General features: G+C 36.7%; 2 protein-coding genes and 1 long non-coding RNA gene across 9 annotated transcripts in view; 2 read left to right on the top strand and 1 right to left on the bottom strand.

The window, feature by feature from the left end:
• The window catches only part of kcnj5 (potassium inwardly rectifying channel subfamily J member 5), a 73,544-nt gene extending 58,073 nt beyond the window's left edge, over positions 1 to 15,471 (top strand). For 2 of the 4 annotated variants that reach the window (XM_087293590.1, XM_087293591.1), the window contains exon 4: positions 12,285 to 15,471. In XM_087293590.1, the coding sequence (XP_087149716.1) occupies positions 12,285 to 12,622 (338 nt within the window). In that variant the 3' untranslated portion in view covers positions 12,623 to 15,471. The remainder of the gene's footprint in view (positions 1 to 12,284) is intronic. The other 2 variants (XR_015515313.1, XR_015515314.1) reach the window with 2 other exon arrangements.
• kcnj1a.1 (potassium inwardly rectifying channel subfamily J member 1a, tandem duplicate 1) overlaps positions 1 to 25,443 on the bottom strand; it is a 148,237-nt gene that overhangs the window by 88,978 nt on the left and 33,816 nt on the right. For all 4 annotated transcript variants that reach the window (XM_087291678.1, XM_087291681.1, XM_087291679.1 and 1 more), the window contains exon 3: positions 17,351 to 17,427. In XM_087291678.1, coding sequence (XP_087147804.1) covers positions 17,351 to 17,389 — 39 coding nt within the window. In that variant the 5' untranslated portion in view covers positions 17,390 to 17,427. The remainder of the gene's footprint in view (positions 1 to 17,350; positions 17,428 to 25,443) is intronic.
• Positions 1,290 to 5,730, top strand: LOC147839834 (uncharacterized). The gene is made up of 3 exons (XR_015515448.1): positions 1,290 to 3,492; positions 4,156 to 4,233; positions 4,353 to 5,730. It is a non-coding gene; the product is annotated as an uncharacterized LOC147839834 (long non-coding RNA).

Raw genomic sequence — 25,443 nt, forward strand, 5'->3', positions numbered from 1 at the left:
GTGAATGTCTTATGATGTATCTGTTACTAGTTTACATTAACAAATAAATACAAATTAATTATAAATCCTAAAATTGTATTATAGTTCCTAAAAGATTTGGGTGGCGGCTTGATGACCATGTAAAAATGTGGGTCCCATGGCCAAACCAGTTGAGAACCCCTGATGTAGCCAGAGGTATGTATGGCTGCATTTCGTCTTTTAAATCAACGCTACGGGTGGGATGATGCCGTAACTTTGAGCTTACCAGCTGACTACTTACCTCCATATGAACAGCTTTCCCGCTGTTATCAGTTTGTCCAGTAGCTCGCCATGTACATTGGCAGACTTGAGAAAGAGAGGAGTTGACCACAATGACATGGTTCGAGTCCAGCAAAGAACAGTTCCAGAAAGCAATAAAACAAAAACAAATGAAACAAACATGTAAATAACAGGGTAGGAATATAGTAAAATCTGCAAATGAGGTAAAAACGAGGGCTTTTCTTTTTCTTGATTGCTTTTGAAAACACTGTCTGTCAGGTTTAGGGAAGGAGGGAGTGTGTCAGTAGATCGGTCAGTTAATTAGTTGGCCGGGTGGATTTACACGAGGACAGCAGGCATGAATGGCATTCGCAAGAGAAATTTGAGATCTGAAAAAGCGTGCACAGCGCCCTCTGGTGGATTCCCGAAAACAAAAACTGCAATAGCACAAAAATGCATACTTTACCTCCTGCTAAAGTATTTAGCGCTCTCTAGAAACGTATATAGGGGTTAGAGCTGTGAACCTACACTGGTCCCACTGTTCGGTTACGATTATCATGCCATCGATTCGGTTCAATTCGATATCTCGGTGCATCACGCTGCATTGACGATGCTTTTCATACACAGTGTTGTATTTTGGGGGGGGGGATTGGCTATAACACTCATTTTCTTTCAACTTAGTCCCTTTATTCATCAAGGGTCGCCACTGCAGAATGAACCGCCAACTTATTCAGCATATGTTTTATACAACGGATGCCCTTCTAGCTGCAACTCAGTACTAGAAAGCACCAATACACACTCACATCCACGCACACACTCATACGCTACAGCCAATTAAACTCATTCAATTCCCCTATAACACATGTCTTTGGAAAGTTAGGGAAAGAGGAGCACCCGGAGGAAACCCATGCCAACATGGGGAGAACATGCAAACTCCACACAGAAATGTCAACTGGCAGAAAGTAAAGAAAAAAAAATCTGAGAACCAAATGAACGACATACTGCTTTACAGAACAACTCACAGGAATCAACCATCAGTCCATTTTAGATTTGGGGGGGGGGATTAAATAGTTTTTATTCACTGTATTGATGTTTTTATTTCAAGGACAGGCTTTTAACATCAGATATTTCGCCAAGGCTAAAATGTAGACAGGCTCAAACGAGGAACAGAAGGAGCCGTTTTGAAATGGATACTGTGGTACATTGTACTTATTTTGTCTTCTGGGAAACATGCAAGCGTTATCTGCTTCTGAAGGGCAGGACTACGTGAGACACCCCCGGCTCTTAATACATTGTGATTCTTTGTTGAGTGTCAGTGAATATTTTCACATTTATGTTGTGTTAGTCTCTCAATGGTCTTTTCAAGAGTTCACACTTAGCTAATGAGTGATATTAAAGCTTGTTTGGCGTGCTGTCCCGGGAAAGAGCCCTAAGCATAAAAGATCCTCGAGCCCTGGGCTCCCTCCCGTTGGAGGGCGAGAGGGGAGTTTGAGCTCAGGTAGATCTCGATGACTCCCCCTCCTGCTTATTGTAGCTAAGTGTCAGATATGGATGCTGAGAAGGTGTACTCAGAGCTTGGCTAAAATATTTTGGATTAATTATTTAGGGTGCTTGTTTTTGGACTGTGGGAGGAAACCAGAGGAAAACCCACGCGAGCACGGGAGAACGAGCAAAACTCCGCGCAGAAATGTCGCCTGGTTTGGAAGGGAATTAAACCAGGGGCATTCTTACTGTGAGGCAACAGCGCTAATCTCTGGACACCGTGTCGCCCGTTTGAAAGGAAGGAAAGTAGGGATGGGTGTGGGGGTTTCTTCAAGACGAAGATATTGAGATGAAAAAGGTCTGGTTATTTAGTGAGTTAAGGATCGTCTGATAGGATAATCAGTCATTAGCTAAATTTGGAACAGCTGTGAACAATCATAAGCACGTGATCCTCTCGAAATTAGTTTATAAATAAACTTCACTTGTGTGAAAAGACACAGTGGCGCAGTAGGTACTGCTGTCACCTCACAGCAAGAAGGTCGCTGGTTCGATCCTCGGCTCAGTTGGCGTTTCTGTGTGGAGTTTGCATGTTCTCCCTGCCTTCGCGTGGGTTTCTTCCGGGTGCTCCGGTTTCCCCCACAGTCCAAAGACATGCAGTACAGGTGAATTGGGTAGGCTAAATTGTCCGTAGTGTATGAGTGTGTGTGTGGATGTTTTCCAGAGATGGCTTGCGGCTGGAAGGGCATATGCTGCGTAAAAATGTCCTGGATAAGTTGGCGGTTCATTCCGCTGTGGCGACCCCGAGTTAATTAAGGGACTAGGCCGACAAGAAAATGAAGGAATGAATGTTGGAAAGTGGTCAGATCAGCAGAAGATGCTGTAAAGTGACTGATTTGTAACTGGAGAAGTTTTCTGTGCACTCTAAACTGTGCATCAGCATTTGGCTTGTTGTAACTTATTGACGTTGGGTCAACTCAATTGTTGAGTTAAAAAGTGTAACTTCATTTATTCATCTTCTTTTTGGCTTAGTCCCTTTATTTATCTGGGGTTGGGCTAGGTCGATAGACAATGCCATCGCCCATCACCCATGGCTGATGGACATCACGATGTTAAGCACGCTCTCGAAAAGTACATATGCCCCATTCACACCACTACAACTTACATTAAAAAAGGTATTTTAGAACAAAAGCGATCCTTGTCGAAACTGGTCTTACATCTAGCACTTCTGAACAGCCCTACTTCCAAACTATACTGCTGAAAACGCACATCAAGTGACCACACACACACACTGCAGCATATGTGCACGTCAGAGCTCCAGGCAGTCAGCGGGTGATTTGAGCACAAGACCCCAGAGAGCAGTGCACGTCGGACAGTTTATCAAGGATGTACTGCTGGATGGCGTCTCACTATAGATATTTAATTAATCTTGTATTGTTTTCACTTCTGTGCCATGGAAACACCGTGATTCATTCGGCAACTGTTTGGCATATGAATATAATTCAGTAAAAACAATGCTAGAACTGTATGAGCACCGGCAAGAGCTTTCATTTGAGCTATAACTTGTACATGTGTCATATATAAACCATATGAAAATTAACCAATGTTCAATACCCAGCTTGGGTATCCAAAATACTGTGTTTTTAAGTGTAAATAACTTTTGTACAGTAGAATAAAAACCAAAGTGATGCATATGTGCATAAAATATAGATTCTACACTTTCAAACGAAACCACTTAAGTGGGTCTGGTGCAATGCTAGCCCTTTAAATCTTAGGGTGCTTTCACACCTACACTTTTGTTTCGGAACCTGTCTCGTTTGCCTAGTTAGCGTGGTTTGTTTGACATATGTGAACAGGGCAATCACGCTCTGTTCCGCGCCAAAGTAATCGCTCCGAGATCGCTTGAATGAGGTGGTCACAGCTCGATTGAAACGAACCCTGGAGCGGTTCGATTACAGTGAGAAAGCGATACGATCCGAGCGCGGTTATATCACAGTGTTTTATGGATATGTAATAGGCTTACGGCTATATGAAGAGAGAATTATGAGTAGGGCGGGAAGTTTCGCGAGTCTCTGGATGCCCGCAAACGAGTGATGATCTCCCGGTAATCTCGCGTCTCCCTCCCGGTCCTCAAATAGGCATCGTCACCCCTCCCCACCGCATCTCTCCTCAGACACGTCGTGCGCGCACCCTGTCAATCACCACCAAACCACCACCTCTCCTGACAGCTGAGCGGGACGCTGCAAAATAAACCCTGACACTCTGACCAATGTGAGGAGAGTTTACTCGCACGTGACTTGTTTTAGCTCTTTTGGTCCGATTAGAAACTTTGCAGTGTGAAAGCGAACCGCTCCAAGAGCAAAGAGCAACAATGTAACAATTGTAATCTCTGTTTCAGAACAACTGAATCCATTCACAGGTGTGAAAGAACCCTTAAAGCGAAAGTCGATGATGTAATAAAAACATCACACATGTAAAATGTACTCAAAGCTAACTTATAATTATGACAATGACACAGTGATCCAGCACATAATTAAGCTATTCCATTATTCGCCATGTGCACACTAAGACAAAAACGAAAGTCAAGACACACAAAGTTCTTAAAGCTAAATAATGAGAATTCAAGGCAATGACAGTGATCCAGCAAAGTCTTCCTACAGCAGTTTCAATAATGGAGTTTTGTTATCATAGGACTCATGTGTGTGTGTGTGTCAGCGGCTTCCAGTGTCACTGTTGATCTCCACAAATAGACCGAGGAACCCCTGGCCTGAAGGTGTTGTGCCCGTATTTATAGATCTGAAAAGCGTCCGTGCATGAAACCAGCCATTACTAGCTTATTGAGATCAACACTCTCTCCATGTCTTTCTCTTTACAAGCACACACACATACAGCTATCTCTACAGGCACTTCCCATAGACGTAATTATATTTATAATGTACAATTCAATGTACATTTACCCCCCCCCGACCCCAGTAATCCTGGTCACCTTTTGTTATGTTTTTTTACATCAGACGTTTGTTCACATTTGACAAGTGCCCTTTATAGTGGACTGGATTTCTTGTTTTTATAAGAACATTACGAGTCCTCCTGTAAAAATTAACACTTTTCTAAATTTCCCAAGTGATGTTTAATGGAGATTTTTTTTAAACATAATAGTTTTACTAACTCATTGATTCATTCATTTTCGTTTCAGCTTAGTCCCTTTATTAATCAGGGGTCGCCACAGCGGAATGAATCGCCGTTTTAATAACTAATAACTTCTTTTATCTTTGCCATCATGGCAGTGCATAATATTTACTAGTTGTGTTGCAAGATGGTATTAATCAGCTGTTGTCTACAAAAGTGTTATTGGCTACAGAAGTGTGTTCTGCAGCCAATCGAAAAGATTCTTTAAGGGCATAAAGATAATGTAAAAAAGTTAATTCTTAAGGGGGCTAAAACTATTGACCCTTAAAAATGATGACAATAAAAAAAATAAAACTGCTTTCATTCCAGCAGAATAAAAAAAGAAAGAAAAGATCACAAGTAAAATTGCATTCAACTATTTGTTTAACTCAAGTGACGTTTAAGTGTGTGCGTGTGTTCGTGACTTATATCGTGTTTATTTACGGGGGTATATTACGTCACACTTCAGGCTTCTCTAGTAAGACGCTGCAGGCAATTCCGTTGTGTAAATTCATGAATAAACGTCTCGAAGTTAAATAAAGGTTTATGGTGCTCAGGTAGAGAGCAAGGAAAAGTCAAGGTTTTAAAACCGCAAAACTTTGCTATACCGTTTTTACTATATAAGCACTGGGTTTTAATGTGTTTTTAATCATGGGGACCAAAATACTGCCCCCACAAGGTCAAAATTTACTAGCATTTCTATTCTTGTGGGGAAATGTTTTCCCCACAAAGTCAGGAACATAAGACACACACGAAAATGTTGGGTTTTCATCTTTTATAGGAACTTCATTCATTTTCTTGTTGGCTTAGTCCGTTTATTAATCCGGGGTCGTCACAGCGGAATGAACCGCCAACTTATCCAGCACGTTTTAAGCAGCGGATGCCCTTCCAGCCGCAACCCATCTCTGGGAAACATCCACACACACACATTGACACACTAAGGACAATTTAGCCTACCCAATTCACCTGTACGGCATGTCGGACTTTAGGGGAATCAGGAGCACCCGGAGGAAACCCACGCGAATGCAAGGAGAACATGCAAACTCCACACAGAAACGCCAACTGAGCCGAGGCTCGAACCAGCGACCTTCTTTCTGCGAGGTGACAGTACTACCTACTGTGCCACCACGTCACTCTATAGGAATTTCCCATTGACAAAATAATTTTTGTATACCGTACAGACTGTTTATAAAGACACCTTCCCCAACCCTTCCCTTAAACCCAACCCTCAGAATAACAATCTGAAGTTTCATATTTGCAAAATCCATTATTCTCTGTGAGGTATGAGCTGTTTTCCTCATAGAGACTTTAATAATGTGCCCACAAGGTCAAGATTAACCAGCCTGATCTCACGAGGAAACGTAAGTATTTTACGTTTAGTCAGTTTAGTGGCTAATTTGTACGAATTCAGTTTTACGAAAATGTTTGATTTTAAAAAGGAGGCGTGGCAACCAACCCCAGCCCTAACCCCAACAATTGAGTGATGAGCAAATCGTACTAAATTGTACGAATTAGATGGTACGAATTCATACGAGTTAGCCGCTAAATCAAAAAGTTACGAATTGCAGTGAGATTGTGTTGGATTTGCTAGTATTTCTATACTTGTGGGAATATTTGGTCCCCACATTGTCAGGACCATCAGGCACACACCCAAATGCAATGGGTTTTCATATTTTATGGGGACCTCCAATCGATGCAATGATTTTTCTACTGTGCAGACTGTATAATCAGTCCTCTTGCCCCAAACCTTATCCCTAAACTTAACTCAGTACCCATCCTGCACTTTAACATTTTCAAAATGCTCAATTCTATGTGATTTACAAGCCATTTTCCTCATGGAGACCAAAAACAAAAGTACCCACAAGGTCAAAAATTGCAGGTATTGCTATATCTTCGGGGACATTTAGTCCTCATGACGTGATAAACACCAGAACCACACACAAACACACACATAGTATAATACAATGCTAACTGTGTTACAGCTACTCCTACACACTCCTGCTGCTCTGCAACTTGTGAAGCAATCGCAGGGGGAGTCAAAGAGCGTTGAGTTCATTTCAGTTCCAATCAATGCTACAATGTAGATCAGTGGTTTTCAATTGGTTTCGCTTCAGGAGAATGATTTTACATCCACTAACTTTGTTTATGCAAAAGTAAGCAAAATCTACTTGTTTTCCAAAAATGCTGTTATTATACATGTTAGTAATACACACAGTGATGTCTGCCAGAGGCAAATGATTCTGGAATATTGATGTGGATTTGTATACTGTATAGGAGCATATGCTTAAAGTGACATTTAAAGGCTTAACTATGTTAATTAGGTTAACTAGGCAGGTTAGGGTAATTAGGCAAGTTATTGTATAATGATAGTTTGTTCTGTAGACTATCGAATATAATATAGCTTAAGGGGCTAATAATTCTGACCTTAAAATGGTGTTTAAAAAAATTAATAACTGCTTTTATTCTAGCCAAAATAAAACAAATACGACTTTCTTTAGAAGACAAAATATTATTAAACTTTCCTTGCCCTGTTAAACATCATTTGGGAAATAATTAAAAAAAAATAAAAAATTAAAGGGGGGCTAATAATTCTGACTTCAAATGTGTGTGTGCATGAGAATGTGTGCTAATCAAATTCAAGAGGGAAATGATGTAATATTAATAACTGATTATAATGTAGTCAATATGTATACTTAATAATTAGCTTTTTAAAGCATTTTACCATGGTAAAATAAGCCCATTCACCATCAGAAACTGCGGTTTGCATTTTGTCAGTTAAATAACTTATTTTCTCTTAATATAGGATGCTTTTAATTTGACATCAAAGCATGCGGTCACGAAAACGCAAGTACTTTACAAGATCTCGTCCGGACGTCACCATTTGCACAAAATATATTCAAACAGCACATATTAATACTGGGGTAAAGTTAAATCTTCAAAATGAAATAACGCAAGTTTATTATTCTTAAATGATTAAAACCTGCATGACCAATAGATAAATCTTCATTAGTCTGAAAAATATACAGTATAAAGATTTTTAAATGATAATTAATTAATATTAATGAGCTGCATTGTTATCTTGAACAGTCACTAAAAATTATATTATTATAAATGTGCCTTACAACATTGTTTGGGTTATTTTCAGTTTATCAAATATTGTTACACTGAATTGCATTGTACAGTAGAGGTTATCTTCTGTAAATCATGGAAAAATGCATTTTATATATATATATATATATATATATATATATATATATATATATATATATATTTATATTTATATATATATTTATATATATATATATATATATATATATATATATATATATATATATATATATATATATATATATATATATATATACACACACACACACATATACATGCATACTCCACAAAGAAACGCCAACTGACCCAGTCAGGGGTCGAACCAGTAACCTTCTTGCTGTGAGGCCACAGTGCTAACATCTGAGCCACCGTGTCACAAACACTGATCACATCTAAAACAAGTGAAAACTCTAAATGAGCCAAGTCCAAATTTTAGGACACAGAAATGATTAATTCACTGCTTTGCAAGTTCTTGGGGCGATGCAGTCTGTTAGTTTACCTCTCATCCCGTCTGAGATGTGATGAGATGCAGAGTGAAATGACCCAGAAAAAACATTTTGTGTCACAAAAATAACCCAGCATTTTTTTAATGCATTCTAATAATAAAATAATACAAATAATCCAATAAAATGACCCAGCAGCACAAAAACATCAGTTGGGTAAAATAAATAGCTGATAGTGTTTTTTTTTTCATATACTGAATTATGTCTGAACCGTCTTCTACCATTTAAAAGAGAATTTAACAGTATTTATTTTCCCTCCAGTACATATTATAATTATTTTCTGATTAATAAAGCGACCTGTGACCATTCTTGAGTTGTGACGCACCAGCTGAGATCCACTGACGCATATGTGACGCTGCTGGCTTTACACACTCACACATTTTAATTCTCTAGGATCTTTAATTACTGTTTTCTCTATATGGCCTGACTGAATATTATACCCATAAGCATGATCTTATAGTCTGTCTTTGCTAAAACATAAATGCGGTGATTAACAACAAGGACTTTCCCATCATTACAGTTCTGCGAGAGCACGACTTTCAATGCAAAACACAGAGCAATGCATACAAATGTGGGGAATTTCCTTTTCTCCTGTTTTCAGAGGATTGTGTGTGTAGTTTACTGACGTGCAAAGATAATGATCACCTTGAGCTTGTTTATTTATTTTGCATTCTGTATTCTGTTATTCGACATGAGGAATTAGAGCATGTTTATATCTTGAAATCACAGTTAACACTCCTGTATCACGCTGTGCTCAAACGACTGTAACTAAAGACACACGTAGTTAAACACTGCGCCGAATGGAAAGTGAAATACGCCGTTTGATCACTGCAGTGCCTTTGGCTTTTCTACATAACATCACACACCCAAAAGTGTTTAGAAGAGGAAATGTAAGACAACAGCATTACAAACAAACCTCGTCTGCCTTTGGCACAAAACTCACAGTTGCTGAAGAATGAGAGTGTGAGCCGTCTCGGTCTTGTGTGCAAAATGAATCACTTATTTACTCACTTACAATATACTGACGGACAATATTTCACTTTATTTTGCACCGAAGCAGAATATGCTTGGGAGTTTAGTGTTGTTTTTTAATAAACAGTGTTGCATGAATATTTTCATGAGTGAATTTTGAAATATTAATCTGAGGTCGAATGTTTTTACTTTATGATTCTTATTAGTTTAGTTTTTTGGTATAATTTCTATATAGTTTAAAATATTTACTTGAGTGTGTTTTTAGGTGTTAGTAGTTAGTAATTAATTAGTAATAATATCTAATAAAAATATTAAAGTTCCATTTATTTTATTTCCTAAAAAACAGAAAAGAGATTTAGCTGATATGCATGTAAAGCACAGCATTATATTCTTATTTTATCACATCATAACTTATCTTACCTTATCTTTTTATATATATATATATATATATATATATATATATATATATATATATATATATATATATATATATATATATATATATATATACACATACACATACACACACACACACACACACATATATATATATATAGTTGAAGTCAGAATTATCCCATATATATTTAATAATATATATAAAATATTAAGACAAGACAGTAACACTGTTCCTTTGTTAGGCAATTCATATTTGAATCCAGCTAAAACCAGCTTGACCAGCCTGGTTTAAGCTGGACATAGCTGGTTTTGGCTGGGCTCCTAGCTAGGTTGGTCTAGCTGGTTTTAGCTGGTCATCTCCCAGGCTGACCAGCTAAGACCAGGCTGGAAATGGCTGGAAACCAGCCTGGAAATGGCCAAAACCCCTCTAAAACCAGCCTGGTCAACCAGTTAAAACCAGCCAACCAGCCTAGGCTGGTTTAAGCAGTTTTTTCAGCTGTTTTTTTAAGCACAGGAAAAAAATACCATAGTAATTTAAAATAAATACTAGTTTTGTAAGTATATAATAGTGTATTCATTATAGTATTCATTATTAGTATTCATTATAGTATTTACAGCTTTGTTTACGAATGCTACTGTAGTATTAAATAGCATGAACTGATACTGTATACTATGGCTTACCTAAGGTCTATTTATTTATTTATACACACACAATCACACAGAGAGACATGGATCGAAAAAGTTTGTCAAAACGGTTCTACGATAAACAAATGATGAAGGGTTTTGATCCACTACAAATGTGGACAGTTGTATAGTCGTAGAAAAATTGCAGGGTCATTTGTTTACATACGTTATTTGTTGTGTTACCACAGCAACTACCAAATTAAAACAACAGAATAAATCAAGTAGGCCTTACTACTGTATAAACCAGCACAGTTAAAAACACTATAATAATTACCATAAATTACAACAGTAATGTTTATTTACATATGACAACATCAATTAACTATTGAGAAATGCAACCGATATTTCTCACACAACTCCTCATGGGTGAACTGTAAACACTGAAACTTGCCTCATTAATAACCTCTCTCTCTCTCTCTCTCTCTCTCTCTCTCCCTCTCCCTCCCGATAGTATCTCCCCTCCCCATCCCTGCATCCATGTATAGACCTTTTTCTTGGAAAGCAAAATTACCCATAATGCTTTGCGTGTATGCGCAAGGAGAATGCGAAGAACTTCCGGTCGGCAGCTGATGCGTGTAAACAGTCACATTTGGACAGCTTTGAAACGATAGTTTTAATCTATTTTACCTGCTTTTATCCTCTTTGAACTAATCCTGTTGTCCATCAGCAGCATCTCCTGGACTGATCATTTAAAGAAATGCGATCTAATATGGAAAACAGCTGCTGTGAGGCGTTTTCCCCTCGTTGTCAGACGGCATCTTCTGCAGTTTAAATGAAGCCTCGTCATCGCTAAAGTCAACATTTTCTCTTTATTTCAAATATATAACCAGCCCAAACAAATGTAATTCAGCAAAATGTTTGGCACACACACATAGCCTGTACTGTGCCACTGACACACTGATTTAATAACTGTGACAAAGTGAAAATATAGGCTAGAGTCATTTCCAAATGACAGAAAACACAAACCGTGGTGAAAACAACACACGAAATAAAACACAAACGGCTCGCGATTAGAATGAACAGCAAATCAGCAGCAGAGGATCAATAACAGACTTTTACTGGTCATTTTTGTAAATTGCACGACTTTCATACCTGTTAAGTTTCATGCCAGTACTCTGGTTTGCTCTCTCTCTCTCTCTCTCTCTCTCTCTCTCTCTCTATGTGTGTGTGTTAAAGAGCCGCTGAGCTAACAGCTGACAGGCCGGTAACGCACACACACACTGTATTTCTGACGGCAGACACGTGAACTAGGAGAACGTTTTTCTCGTATTTCTGACGCGCTTGAACCACATGTGACAGATTATAACAGCTTTAACAGACACATTTCTAAGTTGTGTGTCACAAAAACACTCTGTTATCCATTAAAAACGTCATTGAAACCCATTTTCGGAGCGCAAATTACCAGTTGTACACGCTGTAAACGGAAGTTTTTAGCATTCTACCAGAAGACGCTGGTCGCTATGGCGCCCTCCATGCAGCAGCCATGTAAAAGGTCTATAAGAGTGTGTATGTGTGAATGCTCAGGAGTTGGTGTGTTTTGTTTTGTTATTATGAATAATGCGAAAATACAATAACAATAATAATAATAATGTTAGAAATAGTTTCAAAGTAATACTGCATTTCAGTAAGCAATATATTTTAAAAGGTTGTGAATTGGCATGTATGTGGCTTGTATGACATGTTGATAAAATAAGAAGATTGAGAAAGCACATGCTGTTTTTACCTCTTTATGATTCTCAGGCATGACGTGTCAGGCGCGCAGCTCGTACTTGGACTCGGAGGTGCTGTGGGGCTTCCGCTTCACCCCGGTGCTTTCCCTGGAAAAGGGCTTCTACGAAGTCGACTACAACAACTTTCACGACATATACGAAACCAACACCCCGACCTGTAGCGCTAAAGAACTCTCCGCCCGGTTAAAAGAGAGCCCCCTGCTCCCGCACCTGCCGCTGCTCAGCCCGGACCTCAGGGCGCACACAACTGACCCGTTCCAGACCACCGAGGACCAGGCCGAGCACGACGCCGACACCCCGCCGGAGACCAACAACGGCTCGGCAAACCGCCTGGAGGAGAATCCCTGACGAGAGCAGACTGTAGAAACTGGCGTGCTTCTTCTTTCCCTTCTGCATGGAGAGATTTCCTTGCAATAGCCATGCAATACGACCACCCCAAAACCCCACTAGAGAGCCGAGCTGACGTGTAGATGGAGGTTAGGCCGCTGATCTATATTACTGGATCACTGCTCATTGCGTTCGTAACTTGTGTTAGGTTGTCAGTTTAATTCTGCGGATATCCCTCATTAAAATGTCCTGTGGTAATCGTCTGGTACTGCAACATATATATTAACACACCGTGCGAAATTGGGCAGATTTACCACAGTGCAACCAACGCGTTTAGCGTTAGATGCTGTGTGTAGTTTTTTTGGCGGGTTGTTGTTGTACCCAATCTGAGTTTTTATACTGACTCGTACTACAATAAGCCACATGAGAAACATGCTGTAAAATGTAGTTAATTACCTTTAAAAAAGTGAGTAAACATGTTGCCTTAAAAGCAACAAGTTGATTTTACTTTAAAACAAATGTCAATCCATACATTAAATATATATATATATATATATATATATATATATATATATTCCTGCTGAAAAATCCAGCTTAAACCAGCCTAGGCTGGTTGGCTGGTTTTAGCTGGTCGACCACACTGGTTTTAGAGGGGTTTTGGCGATTGGTTTAAGCTGGATATAGCTGGTTTTGGCTGGGCTTCCAGCCTGGCTAGGCTGGTCAAGCTGGTTTTAGCTGGTCATCTCCCAGCCTGACCAGCTAAGACCAGGCTGGAAATGGCTGGAAACCAGCATGTAAATGGCCAAAACCCCTCTAAAACCAGCCTGGTCGACCAGCTAAAACCAGCCAACCAGCCTAGCCTGGTTTAAGCCGGTTTTTCCAGTAGGGTAATACTTTAAGTAAAGTCAACAAATGGCTTTAAAAGCATCACAGTAAAGCATCATTACTATTAAATGCAGGCCCATTACCAGGAAAAGGTTTGAAAGACCTACCTCCACTGACAAAAGGTCCAGAATTTGTCCCATAAAACAGCTCATTTGTCCTATTTTGACTGCTATGCCATCATAAATTGTAAAAATAACTAATTTAGGAAGGCTTTAGGACCAAGCGGAATCTGACATAAGTGACAAGTCATCTTTCACTACTGACCTACTCGATTGTTGTTAAATAGAGAATGCAGTTTACAAGTAACTTTTATTTTAATCATGGTAATAATAAATCTTGAACCTTATTCTATAAATGAAAAAATGGACAATAAATAGGAGTGAAGCACTAAAAAGATAATTTTGAAGCATATTAAAATTCATTTTAATATTAATTAGGCTATTGTTGTTATCTATGAATTTAAAATCGGGAAGCTTTATGTCATTATTACTATCATTATTATGGTTGAATTTTTTTATTTATTCAAATGGCTAAAATCACACAGAGGAAAGTTAAATGTGCTGCCTAACAAATAACAATAGACCACAGTTTTTAATTTAAAACTTTAACAGAATCTTTTTATTTTATTTAGTATTTTAAAAACAATAAGTATAAATAAGTATTTTTTTATGTTTCTTTTTTCTAAAAATGTAGGAATTTTTTTGGTTCAAAAAAATTGTGGTTATGATGACCACCCGACAAGCTAATCCAGAAAAAATAGTGCCTAAAATGCCATTTAAAAAATGCAGTATTAAAACCTTAAATGAAAAGACAATGAGGCGAATAACTGCAAAAAGAAGTCCACGTTTTTAGTCCACAACAATCAAACAAATCACCTCAAAAACACAACAATGAGATTTATTAGAAACTAGTGCTAAACAATATTGCAGTTTGAGAACAAAAATGTCTAAAGAGCGTGTTTAGGTGTGGGAACTGTATTATTATCAGACTTATTTTTATCAGCATTGTTTTCAATAATTCCATCAATTATTATACAGTAATTTCTTATTTTTTCATTGGAAACCCCAAGCATAGTATAAAATACCAACACAATCTCACGGCAACTCGTAAGGTTTTGATTTTGTGGTTAACTCATAAGAATTCATACAATCTAATTTGAATATTTTAGTATGATTTGTTCATTCCCCAATGACGGCAGGGTTTAGGGGGCGGGGTTGAGTGCCACACTTTCTTTTTAAAATCGTACATTTTGTACAACTGAACTCATATAAACTCACACAAATTAGCCACTAAACTGACAAAACGCACAGCTAAAGTAGTTCCGGCAGGTTTTTGGCACATTACAGCTCCACATCACTATGCTGAATGATTTGAGATATTTCCTAGCTACAACAGTCAACAAGTCACCTCAAAACACAACTTTCAATAAGAATCATAAAAAACTAGTGCTACAAATGTCTGAAATACAAGCGTGTTTAGACGAGGGAACTGTATATAAGCAAACATTCAACAGTTCGTCACCAATTAAACATCAATTCAATGCATCAGCATGAAATACCAATATGGCAGTGCAGCGGCTTGGCTTTTTACGACGTGATGAGCAATCCTCCAATACAGATCAGTGGGTTAGACGCACAAACAGATTTATATTACTGCACATGTTACTCTATTTTAGCTTTATAAATATTTTCATGATATCAGTCGACACCCTGTACCTCAAGGACGAAAATAGTAGCCATATACTGTCAGCATCCGTCCCACCGCCAATGAAGGATGCGGAGGTCGAATCCCATAATCCAACCATAGCCAATCAGCTTTAATAGAATCCCAATGCAAAGACTCTTTTAGGAGAATCATGGAGCCAAACACGATGCTTGTGTGTTTAACCATGGCAAAGGTCTGTGGTTTCTTTAACCTGTTCTACTGTATGTTTTATCTGCATTATACTTGTTGATTTCCCCATAAAGGCCTGTTCACACCAAGAATCAGAACTATTTTAGAGTCCTCAGAATGTTCTGCTTAAATGCTCAAGCTCTAGGGGTTCGTGAAATTAAGAAAATCTTTATATTTTTGGTTTGATAATGATAATTAACTTTTAACTTAGGGGCGGCATGGTGGCTCAGTGGTTAGCACTGTTGCCGCACAGCATGAAGGTCGCTGGTTCGACTCCCAGCTGGGTTAGTAGCCATTTCTGTGTGGAGTTTGCATGTTCTCTCCATGTTGGTGTGGGTTTCCTCCAGGTAGTCCGGTTTCCACCACAGTCCAAACACATGCGCTATAAGGGAATTGATTAACTAAGTTGGCCGTAGTGTATGTGTGAGTGTGTCTGGGTGTTTCCAGGTACTGGGTTGCAGCTGGAAGGGCATCCGCTGTGTAAAACCTATGCTGAATAAGTTGTCGGTTCATTCCGTTGTGGTGACCTTAACTGTTATTCCTGCCAAACTAAAGAAAAAAGATCCTGAATATCCTTGCTCTGTCAAACAACACTTGCAAAAGATTTGAGAAATACAAATTCAACAGGAGAAATAAAATTTAGCTTGCAGCTGGAAATATCTTAATATATATATATATATATATATATATATATATATATATATATATATATATATATATATATATATATATATGTATATGTGTGTGTGTGTGTGTATATATATATATATATATATATATATATATATATATATATATATATATATGTATATATACATATGTATATATGTGTGTGTGTATATATATGTATATATGTATATGTATATTTATATATGTGTACACACATATATATATATATATATATATATATATATATATATATATATATATATATATATATATATATATATATACATACATATATATACATATATATATATATACATATATATACATATATATATCTATATATATATATATATATATATATATATATATATATAGATATATATATATGTATATGTATATATATATATATATATATATATATATGTATATATATATATATATATATATATATATATATATATATATATATGTGTGTACATGTATATGTGTATATATATATATATATATATATATATATATATGTGTACATATATATATGTGTGTGTGTATATTTATATATATATATATATATATACACACACACACATATATACATATATATACATATATATATATATATATATATATACATATATACACACACACACATATATACATATATATATATATATATACATATATATATATATATATATATATATATATATATATATATATACATATATACATATATATATATATATATATATATACATATATACATATATATATATATATATATATATATATATATATATATATATATATATATATATATATATATATGCATGTATATTATATAATAATGTATTTATTATTAATTAATTAATTCACAAATTTTTTTCTGCTTAGTTCCTTTATTAGTCCGAGGTCGCCACAGCGGAATGAACCGCCAACTTTTCCAGCATATGTTTAACACAGTGGATGCCCTTCCAGCCGCAACCTATCTTTGGGAAATATATTTAATATATTATACATTAATTTTAATTTCAAAGTATTTTCTGTCCTCTTTTGACTCCCCTTATCGAAACACGCTGATTAAATAGGCGTGGTGGATTGTAGACGCTCAAGTAAACACCCACAGGTATGACTGTCAGCTTTGCATGTTTAAACATTTGCACCGCTTTGCTTTCTAGGAATGGATTGTATTGTTGGAAAGGGATGGCAGCGTGCCGCCAATGCAAGCATCTGCATGTGTCTTTGACAGTCTGCATCCTTCATAGATGAACAGTGTGGTGATTTAGATCAAATAAAAACACTTACACTCTCTGCAGGTATCAAACCATCTGGAGCAGCAGACATCTCTGCTCATCTGTGTCATCTATTGAAGGATACGGCTCCTGAAATGACACGCAGCAAACTCAAATGACTAACTCAACACAGTGACTCAGCAGATTTTATAGGTCACATGATCATGTGTAGATCTGAATTGCTAAACACACAAAATGGATTAATTACACTATTTAATAGGCACAAAGTGACTACAGTAAGCAAATGTAGTCTTAAAGGCACAGTTCCCCACAAATTCATGAACATTTGCTGACTTACCAAGTGGTTCTTAACATTTATAAGTTATTCAATAAGATATTCTGAAGAATGTTGGGGGGAAAGCAGCCATTAACATCCCATATATAGTAGGAACAAAAAAAAAATACTATTAAAGTCATTTACATTCATTCATTTTCCTTTGGCTAAGTCCCTTTATTCATCAGGGGTCGCCACAGCAGAATGAACTTATCCAACATGTTTTACACAGCTGATGTCCTTCCAGCTGCAACCCATCACTGGAAAACACCCATACACTTATTCACACTCATACACTATGGCCAATTTAGTTCATCATTTCCCATATATCGCATTTGTTTGGACTGTGGGGGAAACCGGAGCACCCGGAGGAAACCCACGCCAACACGGGGAGAACATGCAAACTCCACACAGAAACACCAACTGACCCAGCCGAGGCTTAAACCAGCGACCTTCTTGATGTGAGGGGACAGTGCTAACCACTAAGCCACCATGTTCAAAAAGTTTTAAAGTAAGGATGATGAAATGTTTATTGTTGGGTGTACTGTCCCTTTAAAAATGAATCACTGACTCAAATGATTCATTTAAAATGAATCAGTTGTGGAACACTGGACACAAATATTAAGCTCTGGGTTTGTTTTAATTCATTTTTGGTATATTTAAAATGGCATTCTTGACTGTGTGACATCACTGAACTCAATATAAAAAACCTCAACTTTTTTTATTTAATTGGTGACGCAGTGTTCAGCACAATCGCTCTGCTTAAATGCCTGGCCTCTAAGGGTGTGTGAAATTAAGAAACTGTTCATAATTTTGGTTTGATACTGAGAATTAACTTTTTAATGTAGGGGCGGCACGGTGGCTCAGTGGTTAGCTCTGTGGCCTCACAGCAAGAAGGTCGCTGGTTCGAGCCCCAGCTGGGTCAGTTGGCATTTCTGTGTGGAGTTTGCATGTTCTCCCCATGCTGATGTGGGTTTCCTCCGGGTGCTCCGGTTTCCCCTACAGTCCAAACACATGCGCTATAGGGGAATTGGGTAGACTAAAACTGTACGTAGTGTGTGAATATGAATGAGCGTGTTTGGATGTTTCCCAGTGATGAGTTGCAGCTGGAAGGGCATTCACTGCGTAAAACATGTGCTAGATCAGTTGGTGGTTCATTCCCCTTTGACGACCCCTGATGAATAAAGGGACTAGGCTGAAAAGAAAAGAATCCCCCCTTCCACCCCATCTCCTCCTTTTCCTCCCTTTTCTAAGGGGGAGCTCTTGAGACCTACCTGATCTCGTATCCCCTTATATGCTTATTGACTGTGTGGGAGCCTAACCGTACGTTCACACCGAAAGCGGCGAGAGCGTCCAAGGTCGCTCTGGCCGCCCTGGCGACAACGCTGTCTGCCTTCAGCTCCGGCGGCGAGAGCGTCAAAACTCGCTACAATGATCTCGTACTTAAAGGAGCCGTTGCAGCGTATCAGTTACATTCCTGCATAAGACATGTTTTTAGCGTAAAAATGCTGCGCACTTCTTATTCAATTTATATAACAATGGAAGATCAAGTTGCATGTGGTGTGGCTTTGCTCTATTTATCCAATATGTGTCCATATGTCTGAAATATCCTGAAGCAGCAGTACTGTTTTGTACTGTCACATCGCGTGAGATTCCCGCTTTTTAAAGATAAATTTACATAACATTAATGAACATCAGTAACTCGCCAGTAACTTATTTAATGTATGTTACTGTAAGAAAACATTGTAAATAATTGGAAATCCGGCGACCGCAATAATCAATCCCTTGGGAACAACTGTGGTCGGAACCAAAGTTCACAGGTCTGTGTTCCCTGAACTGCTATCAAGCGGTGGACGTCTTTATTCTGATTGCTTGCCGCCGAACCGCGTCATAGCTCATTACCATAAAGTTGACTTCATTTCAACTCTCCTCGACGCTCACGCCGGCGAAGACGCGCCGCGCTGCTCCTCGCCGCTTATCGTCGCCTATCGCCGCCGGCTCTCATTGAAAATGAATGACTTCCGGCTACTTTGACGCTCTCGCCGCTTTCGGTGTGAACGTACGGTTAGGCTCAAGTATCTCCGAGCTCAGGGTTCTTTCCGGGACAGCATGCCAAACCTACTATTAACGCTAAGCATATCTAAGTGGGAACTCTTGAATGACAATTTTATATTGAGTTCACACCAAACGAGGAGTTTCTTCATGAGTAAATTGCAAACAAGTCAATGCATATGTGAGAACAGAGTCGGATTACCATCCTGCAGTGTGGGAAATACGCAATACCTCATTCATAAACCTCAGTTTCAGACACCACTGTCTATTTTCATGTGGACAAACAACGAAACTGCATAGAAAAATATGTATGACTTTGAAAATACCTGTGCTTATATGAGCAGGGCCTTGTGTACATCAGTGTTTCTCAACTGGTGGGTCGAACATTTTCAGTGTGTCGCGGAGTGTGTGGTCAAAAAAAAACAAACAACCAAAGTAAATTTTTTACTTATTTTGCTTATGCTGGACTTTTATTTTGGAAATGTGTGCGCAACAACCCTACCGTTTGACATGTGAAATTTCATTTAACTATTGCAACAAATATGTTGAAGCGCAAGTACCACCCCGAATATGTAAAGTATGGATATATATATATATATATATATATATATATATATATATTGATGAAAAAAAGACTTAAAGCCTCAGTGTCATATGTAGTGAGGTGCTCTCAAAAGAAAGCATGAAACCTTCTAAATTAAAACAACATTTAGAAACCGTAAAACATGTTTTATTAAGTTTATTATTAACAGTTTCGTCGTTTTTACTTTGTAAAATTTCTGATCCAGCAATGACAGCAATAAAATATTGTTGATTTGTAAGTCTTGGTGAATGTCTTATGATGTATCTGTTACTAGTTTACGTTAACAAATAAATACAAATTAATTATAAATCCTAAAATTGTATTATAGTTCCTAAAAGATTTGGGTCGCGGCTTGATGACCATATAAAAATGTGGGTCCCATGGCCAAACCAGTTGAGAACCCCTGATGTACATTATTAAAACAACAGTTCAGTATTATCATAAACAATAGATGTCGCACACCCCTAACACATGCTATCAATGTTTTCATCATCCACCGGATGAACCTCTCAGAGTGATTTGGTCATATATATTAGGGTTGGGCGATGTCGACCAATTTGGCATCGTACGATATCCAATGTGAAACATCACGATGGACGATGTCATCGTAATCATGTGAAAAGCAGGGGGTAGGGGTCTGAAGAGATGAGTCCCGCAAATGCATGGAGACTCCCGGAACTTCCGAGAGACTTGGGATGTCTGAATATCACATTTAACAACTAAAGTGAGACCCGATCCAGCGGTACATCCTTTATAAACTCTCCGACATGCTCTGCTCTCTGCCTGAAGTTCAGAGGAGCGCATGACAGCGTGTGTGGTCACGTGATGTGCGTTTTCAGCAGACGGAGGGCTATTTAGAAATGCTAGCAAAAACAAGGTGTGGATGTGAATCATTTTCGTTCTAAAATGCCATTTTAACACTAAGACGTACTAGTGTAAACAGGGCCTGAGTGTGTATTTTTCGCGAGCGGGTTTGCGACGGGGGCGGGGCGATGGATCACGATGCCGGCTCAGCATTGTCCATCTCCGATGGCATCGTCTATCAGCCCAACCCTAATATATATATTGACAAAATGCATGTATCTTGACCTCAACAGTTGTGTTCTGTGGTGTGAACGGGCCTCATATTGGAGTACATTACTGCATGTGTTACGGCTTGGCTATGAAAAGGATGGAAAATGTTTTGCTGATGCACCAGACAAAAAGCACAACCACTGCAGTGGCGGAACACACACACACACACACACACACACACACACGTAAACCTGCAGTCCTGGAAATATTGCACTGTCTCCGTGAAGGTTTTGTTGACCTGCTGCGTTCAATCTTGTCCCGTCCACACTCCCGGACTCGTATTATTCTGTCTCCATCGCAGTGGATTTCTGTGTGCAGGTTTTTGAGTCCAAGACTGTGAGTCCCATTTTCCAAGCGGCCCGAAGAACTGTGTTTCAAAGCATGAAGCCTAAGGCGAGTTCTGTACACTTTCTAAACAGGGTATTTTCTAAGGCATGCAGACTATAAAAACACAAAAGCTTTCTACAAAAACATAACTGTACAGTTGTGGGTTACGGTGAGAGGAGAGATTTACAGCAGAAACACTGGTGCGGTGTTTTAAAAGGTTTATTCGCATTTTAGGAGAAACTCTCACCTATGACAAGTCATTTTCACACAATACTATTATATGCAGGCTATTTACATAAATAAAGAGACTTATAAGTGAATCCTGTGTCCTTTTCTCTTTCTAATGAAGGTAATAAAGTAAAAGAAGTTAAAGCACACTGTAAACAATATCTTCTTCAATTATGAGATGTTGATTTCTGCTCTGTGTGCAGTTGAACAAAGTGACTTTTATTGACATTTCAGTTGTTTGAAATAATATAATGCATTAGAAATAATAATATATAGTGATAATAAGTCTGCAAAACAGCAGAAAATGTATTGGCAGTTTATTACAAGGTTTCTGTTGCGTAATATACAACACAAACACAGACAATATACCACTCTAAACTATTAAAAATGTTTATAAAAGTCACCTTTTTTACACTTTTCAAGTCTAAAAGTTGACAGAAGAAAGATCAAGATCCCATAATGCAACTGAAAAGCAGAAATAAACAAAGGCAAAATAAAAACATGAATAATAAAATATGGAAATCTGCTAATTTACGGATTTTTTTTAGAGTAACATTGGCCAAAGTCTTGACTTAGTTTAACCTACTAAATTAAGCTAATCTGGTTTCAATTTAATTTATTTTAGCTATACACTGTTTAACATAATATTTTGAGTCAGTTTGACTGATTTAAGTTGAGATGACTACTCAAGTTCATTTGATTCAACTTTAAAAAATTTAAGTTTTTTAGCATTGCAAATGCATTTGATTAAACATAAAAAGATTAATATAATAAATAAAATAAAGGTGTTATTTAAATTTAAATGAAAAAAAAAAAACAATGTTGGGTTTGCCCATATTTGACCATATATGCATTGAAACAGTGTAAGCTGGATAATTGCTGGTTTAAAAAGCTGGATAAAACATGCTTGCTTCATACAACCCATATTTTATTTAAATATGGTTTAAATAACCCAAAGATTTTAGGATTTGCTTATTGTTTAGTATACTTTTATATACAGCATAGTTACATACTGACTTATAAGTCAATGAATGGACATCATGAAAAGTGGCCAGAGCCTGCTTGTTCAATGACAAGGAAACACGTTTGCTGCATATTTACATTTACAATTTTTATTGCAGGACTAACACATTCAACATTTTCTTGAAGGTTTCAAATCTCAGCTTAAATGTGATAATTACGGATTTATTTATTTATTTAATGTTTAACTTTATTTTACTTTCTATTTGATTTTGATTAGATTTACTTTTTATTTGATTTAATATTTTATATCATTTACAGTTAAATGTTATTATATTTATTGTTTACCTTCATTCTATTTACTACTTGATTTGATTTTCTATTTTATTTATTCACTCATTTTCTTGTCGGCTTAGTCCCTTTATTAATCCGGGGTCACCACAGCGGAATGAACCGCCAACTTATCCAGTAAGTTTACACAGCGGATGCCCTTCCAGCCGCAACCCATCTCTGGAAAAATTTTCTATTTTATGTTTCGTTTTGTTTTTTAATTTTGTTTTATAAACTGTTTAATTTTATTATTTACTTTTTATCTTTTTGTTTTACTTTTATTTTATACATTTTATTTTCTATTTTATTTTCATTTTTATTATTGTACTTTATTTTATTTGTAATTATTTTATTTTAGATAATGTTTTTATTTAATTTGTATATTATTTTATTTTATATATTATTTTATTTATATTATTTTACTTTTTTATTATTTCATTTTAATGCATTAATTATTTTACTTTTTCTAATATTTTATTTAATATATTATTTTTATATATATATATATATATTAGTTAATTTTATATATTATTTTAAATGCAATTAAATTTATTTAGATTTAATTAAATATGTATTTATTTTATTTAATTTATTTTAATTTAATTATTATTTTTTTATTTTATTTTATTCATTTTAATTTAATTTAATTTGTTATTATTTAATTTTATTTGTTATAATTTAATTTTACAATGGGTCCAGGGTAAATCAACAAAATTGATGCCACTTTACACTGAAGGAAGGAATTATATTAAGTGGCCTTAACTAATAACAAATAATTTCCCTTACACTAAAAATAATTAATTATTACCATGTACTTATAGTGTAAATACATGTTTTTACATTGTACTCATGATTGATTAAATACCTGCATGCAATTACACCTGTATGCAATTTCTGTAAGTGCATTTATAATTACGCTGTTGACCATCCCTTACAAATTAACCCACCCATAAACCTACCCATACCACCAGGGTCTCCAACACTACCCGTACAGCTCAAGAGCACCACATGTTTTGCAATACATTATGAACACTGTAAGTACATTGTATTTATGTTTTGACGCAAGTACCTAACAGTTAAGGCCATTTAATATGAAGTGGGACAAACATGTTTTTTTAAACAGTAGCAGATGCTTACAAAGGTATTTCTGCTATGCTTAGAGAAGTTTATTTCTTGAACAATACGCTTTGTTCTAGCCATATGTTACCAGCTAATGCTTCTTCTGCCCACATGCATATATGCTTTATTAAAATTCGAGAGGAAATTAATTACATGCAAGAATTGGGACACCTTAAACACACTTCCATCTCCCTAAAATGACCACTCATGCTTCTCTCTAAAAAGTGCAGGAAGTACAATAAAGCGTCTGGTGTACCTATCAGCACATATCAATATAGCACTGGGTTTAATTAAGAATGCTTATGGCAGGTTACTCGTCATCCATCTTCATGCATCATAAAAGATTCATAAAACCTACAAGTAGAATATGCGATTATTCAAATGCCTGATGACTTACAGTTTCACAGCTAAAATAAGATCATGTCATATTTGAGCCTGTGAAGTTCAGATATGCTGTCTTGCGGTAAAATACATTTTTAATTATGCATTTTAACCTTGCAAGATTCTAAAATCCGATTTAATCTCAATTCAACTCTTGAGGGCATGCTAATGTGTTACTTTTATGCAGCCATGGTGATGTGATTTAATACACCAAAGTCCAATAAAGTTTATTATTATTAATACTATTAATAATGCACAAGTAATATAGTTCATTGCTGGCTGGTCACTGTTAGAAAGCTGTTGTTAACTGACCAAATACTGAATGCTCCTCTTTGTATGAAAAGGATTGGAAGTCATAATAAACATTACACTTTAAGCGAAATGTAAAACCTTTGAGTAATTTTACAGCTTATTAACTATTTAACTTTGCTTAAAACATTAAATTGCCTCTAAATCAAAAATATATTGTGGTAAAGAAAGAATTCAGTAAAATTTAAGGTCAAATATTGTTTAATATAGATGCACCATACTATTATTTTTTCCTCCTAAATATACATAGTTAAATTTTACATACACTAAAAAAAGGAACATTATACAAAACATAACCATTTAAGAAAAATGTCAGATGGTAAATCAGACTAAAAGTTTACTATTTTAGGTCTGTTAGGATCACCTAAATCAGGGGTGTCCAAACTTTTTGGGCCGAGGGCCAGATGCAAAAAAAAAAACGTTGTCGCGGGCCAAATTTTACACACATCACACAGACACGCATATATAT

The sequence above is a fragment of the Danio rerio genome, chromosome 18 (genome assembly GCF_052040795.2).
Source record: "Danio rerio strain M-AB ecotype USA chromosome 18, GRCz13ab, whole genome shotgun sequence".
In the NCBI taxonomy this organism is placed as follows: Eukaryota; Metazoa; Chordata; class Actinopteri; order Cypriniformes; family Danionidae; genus Danio; species Danio rerio.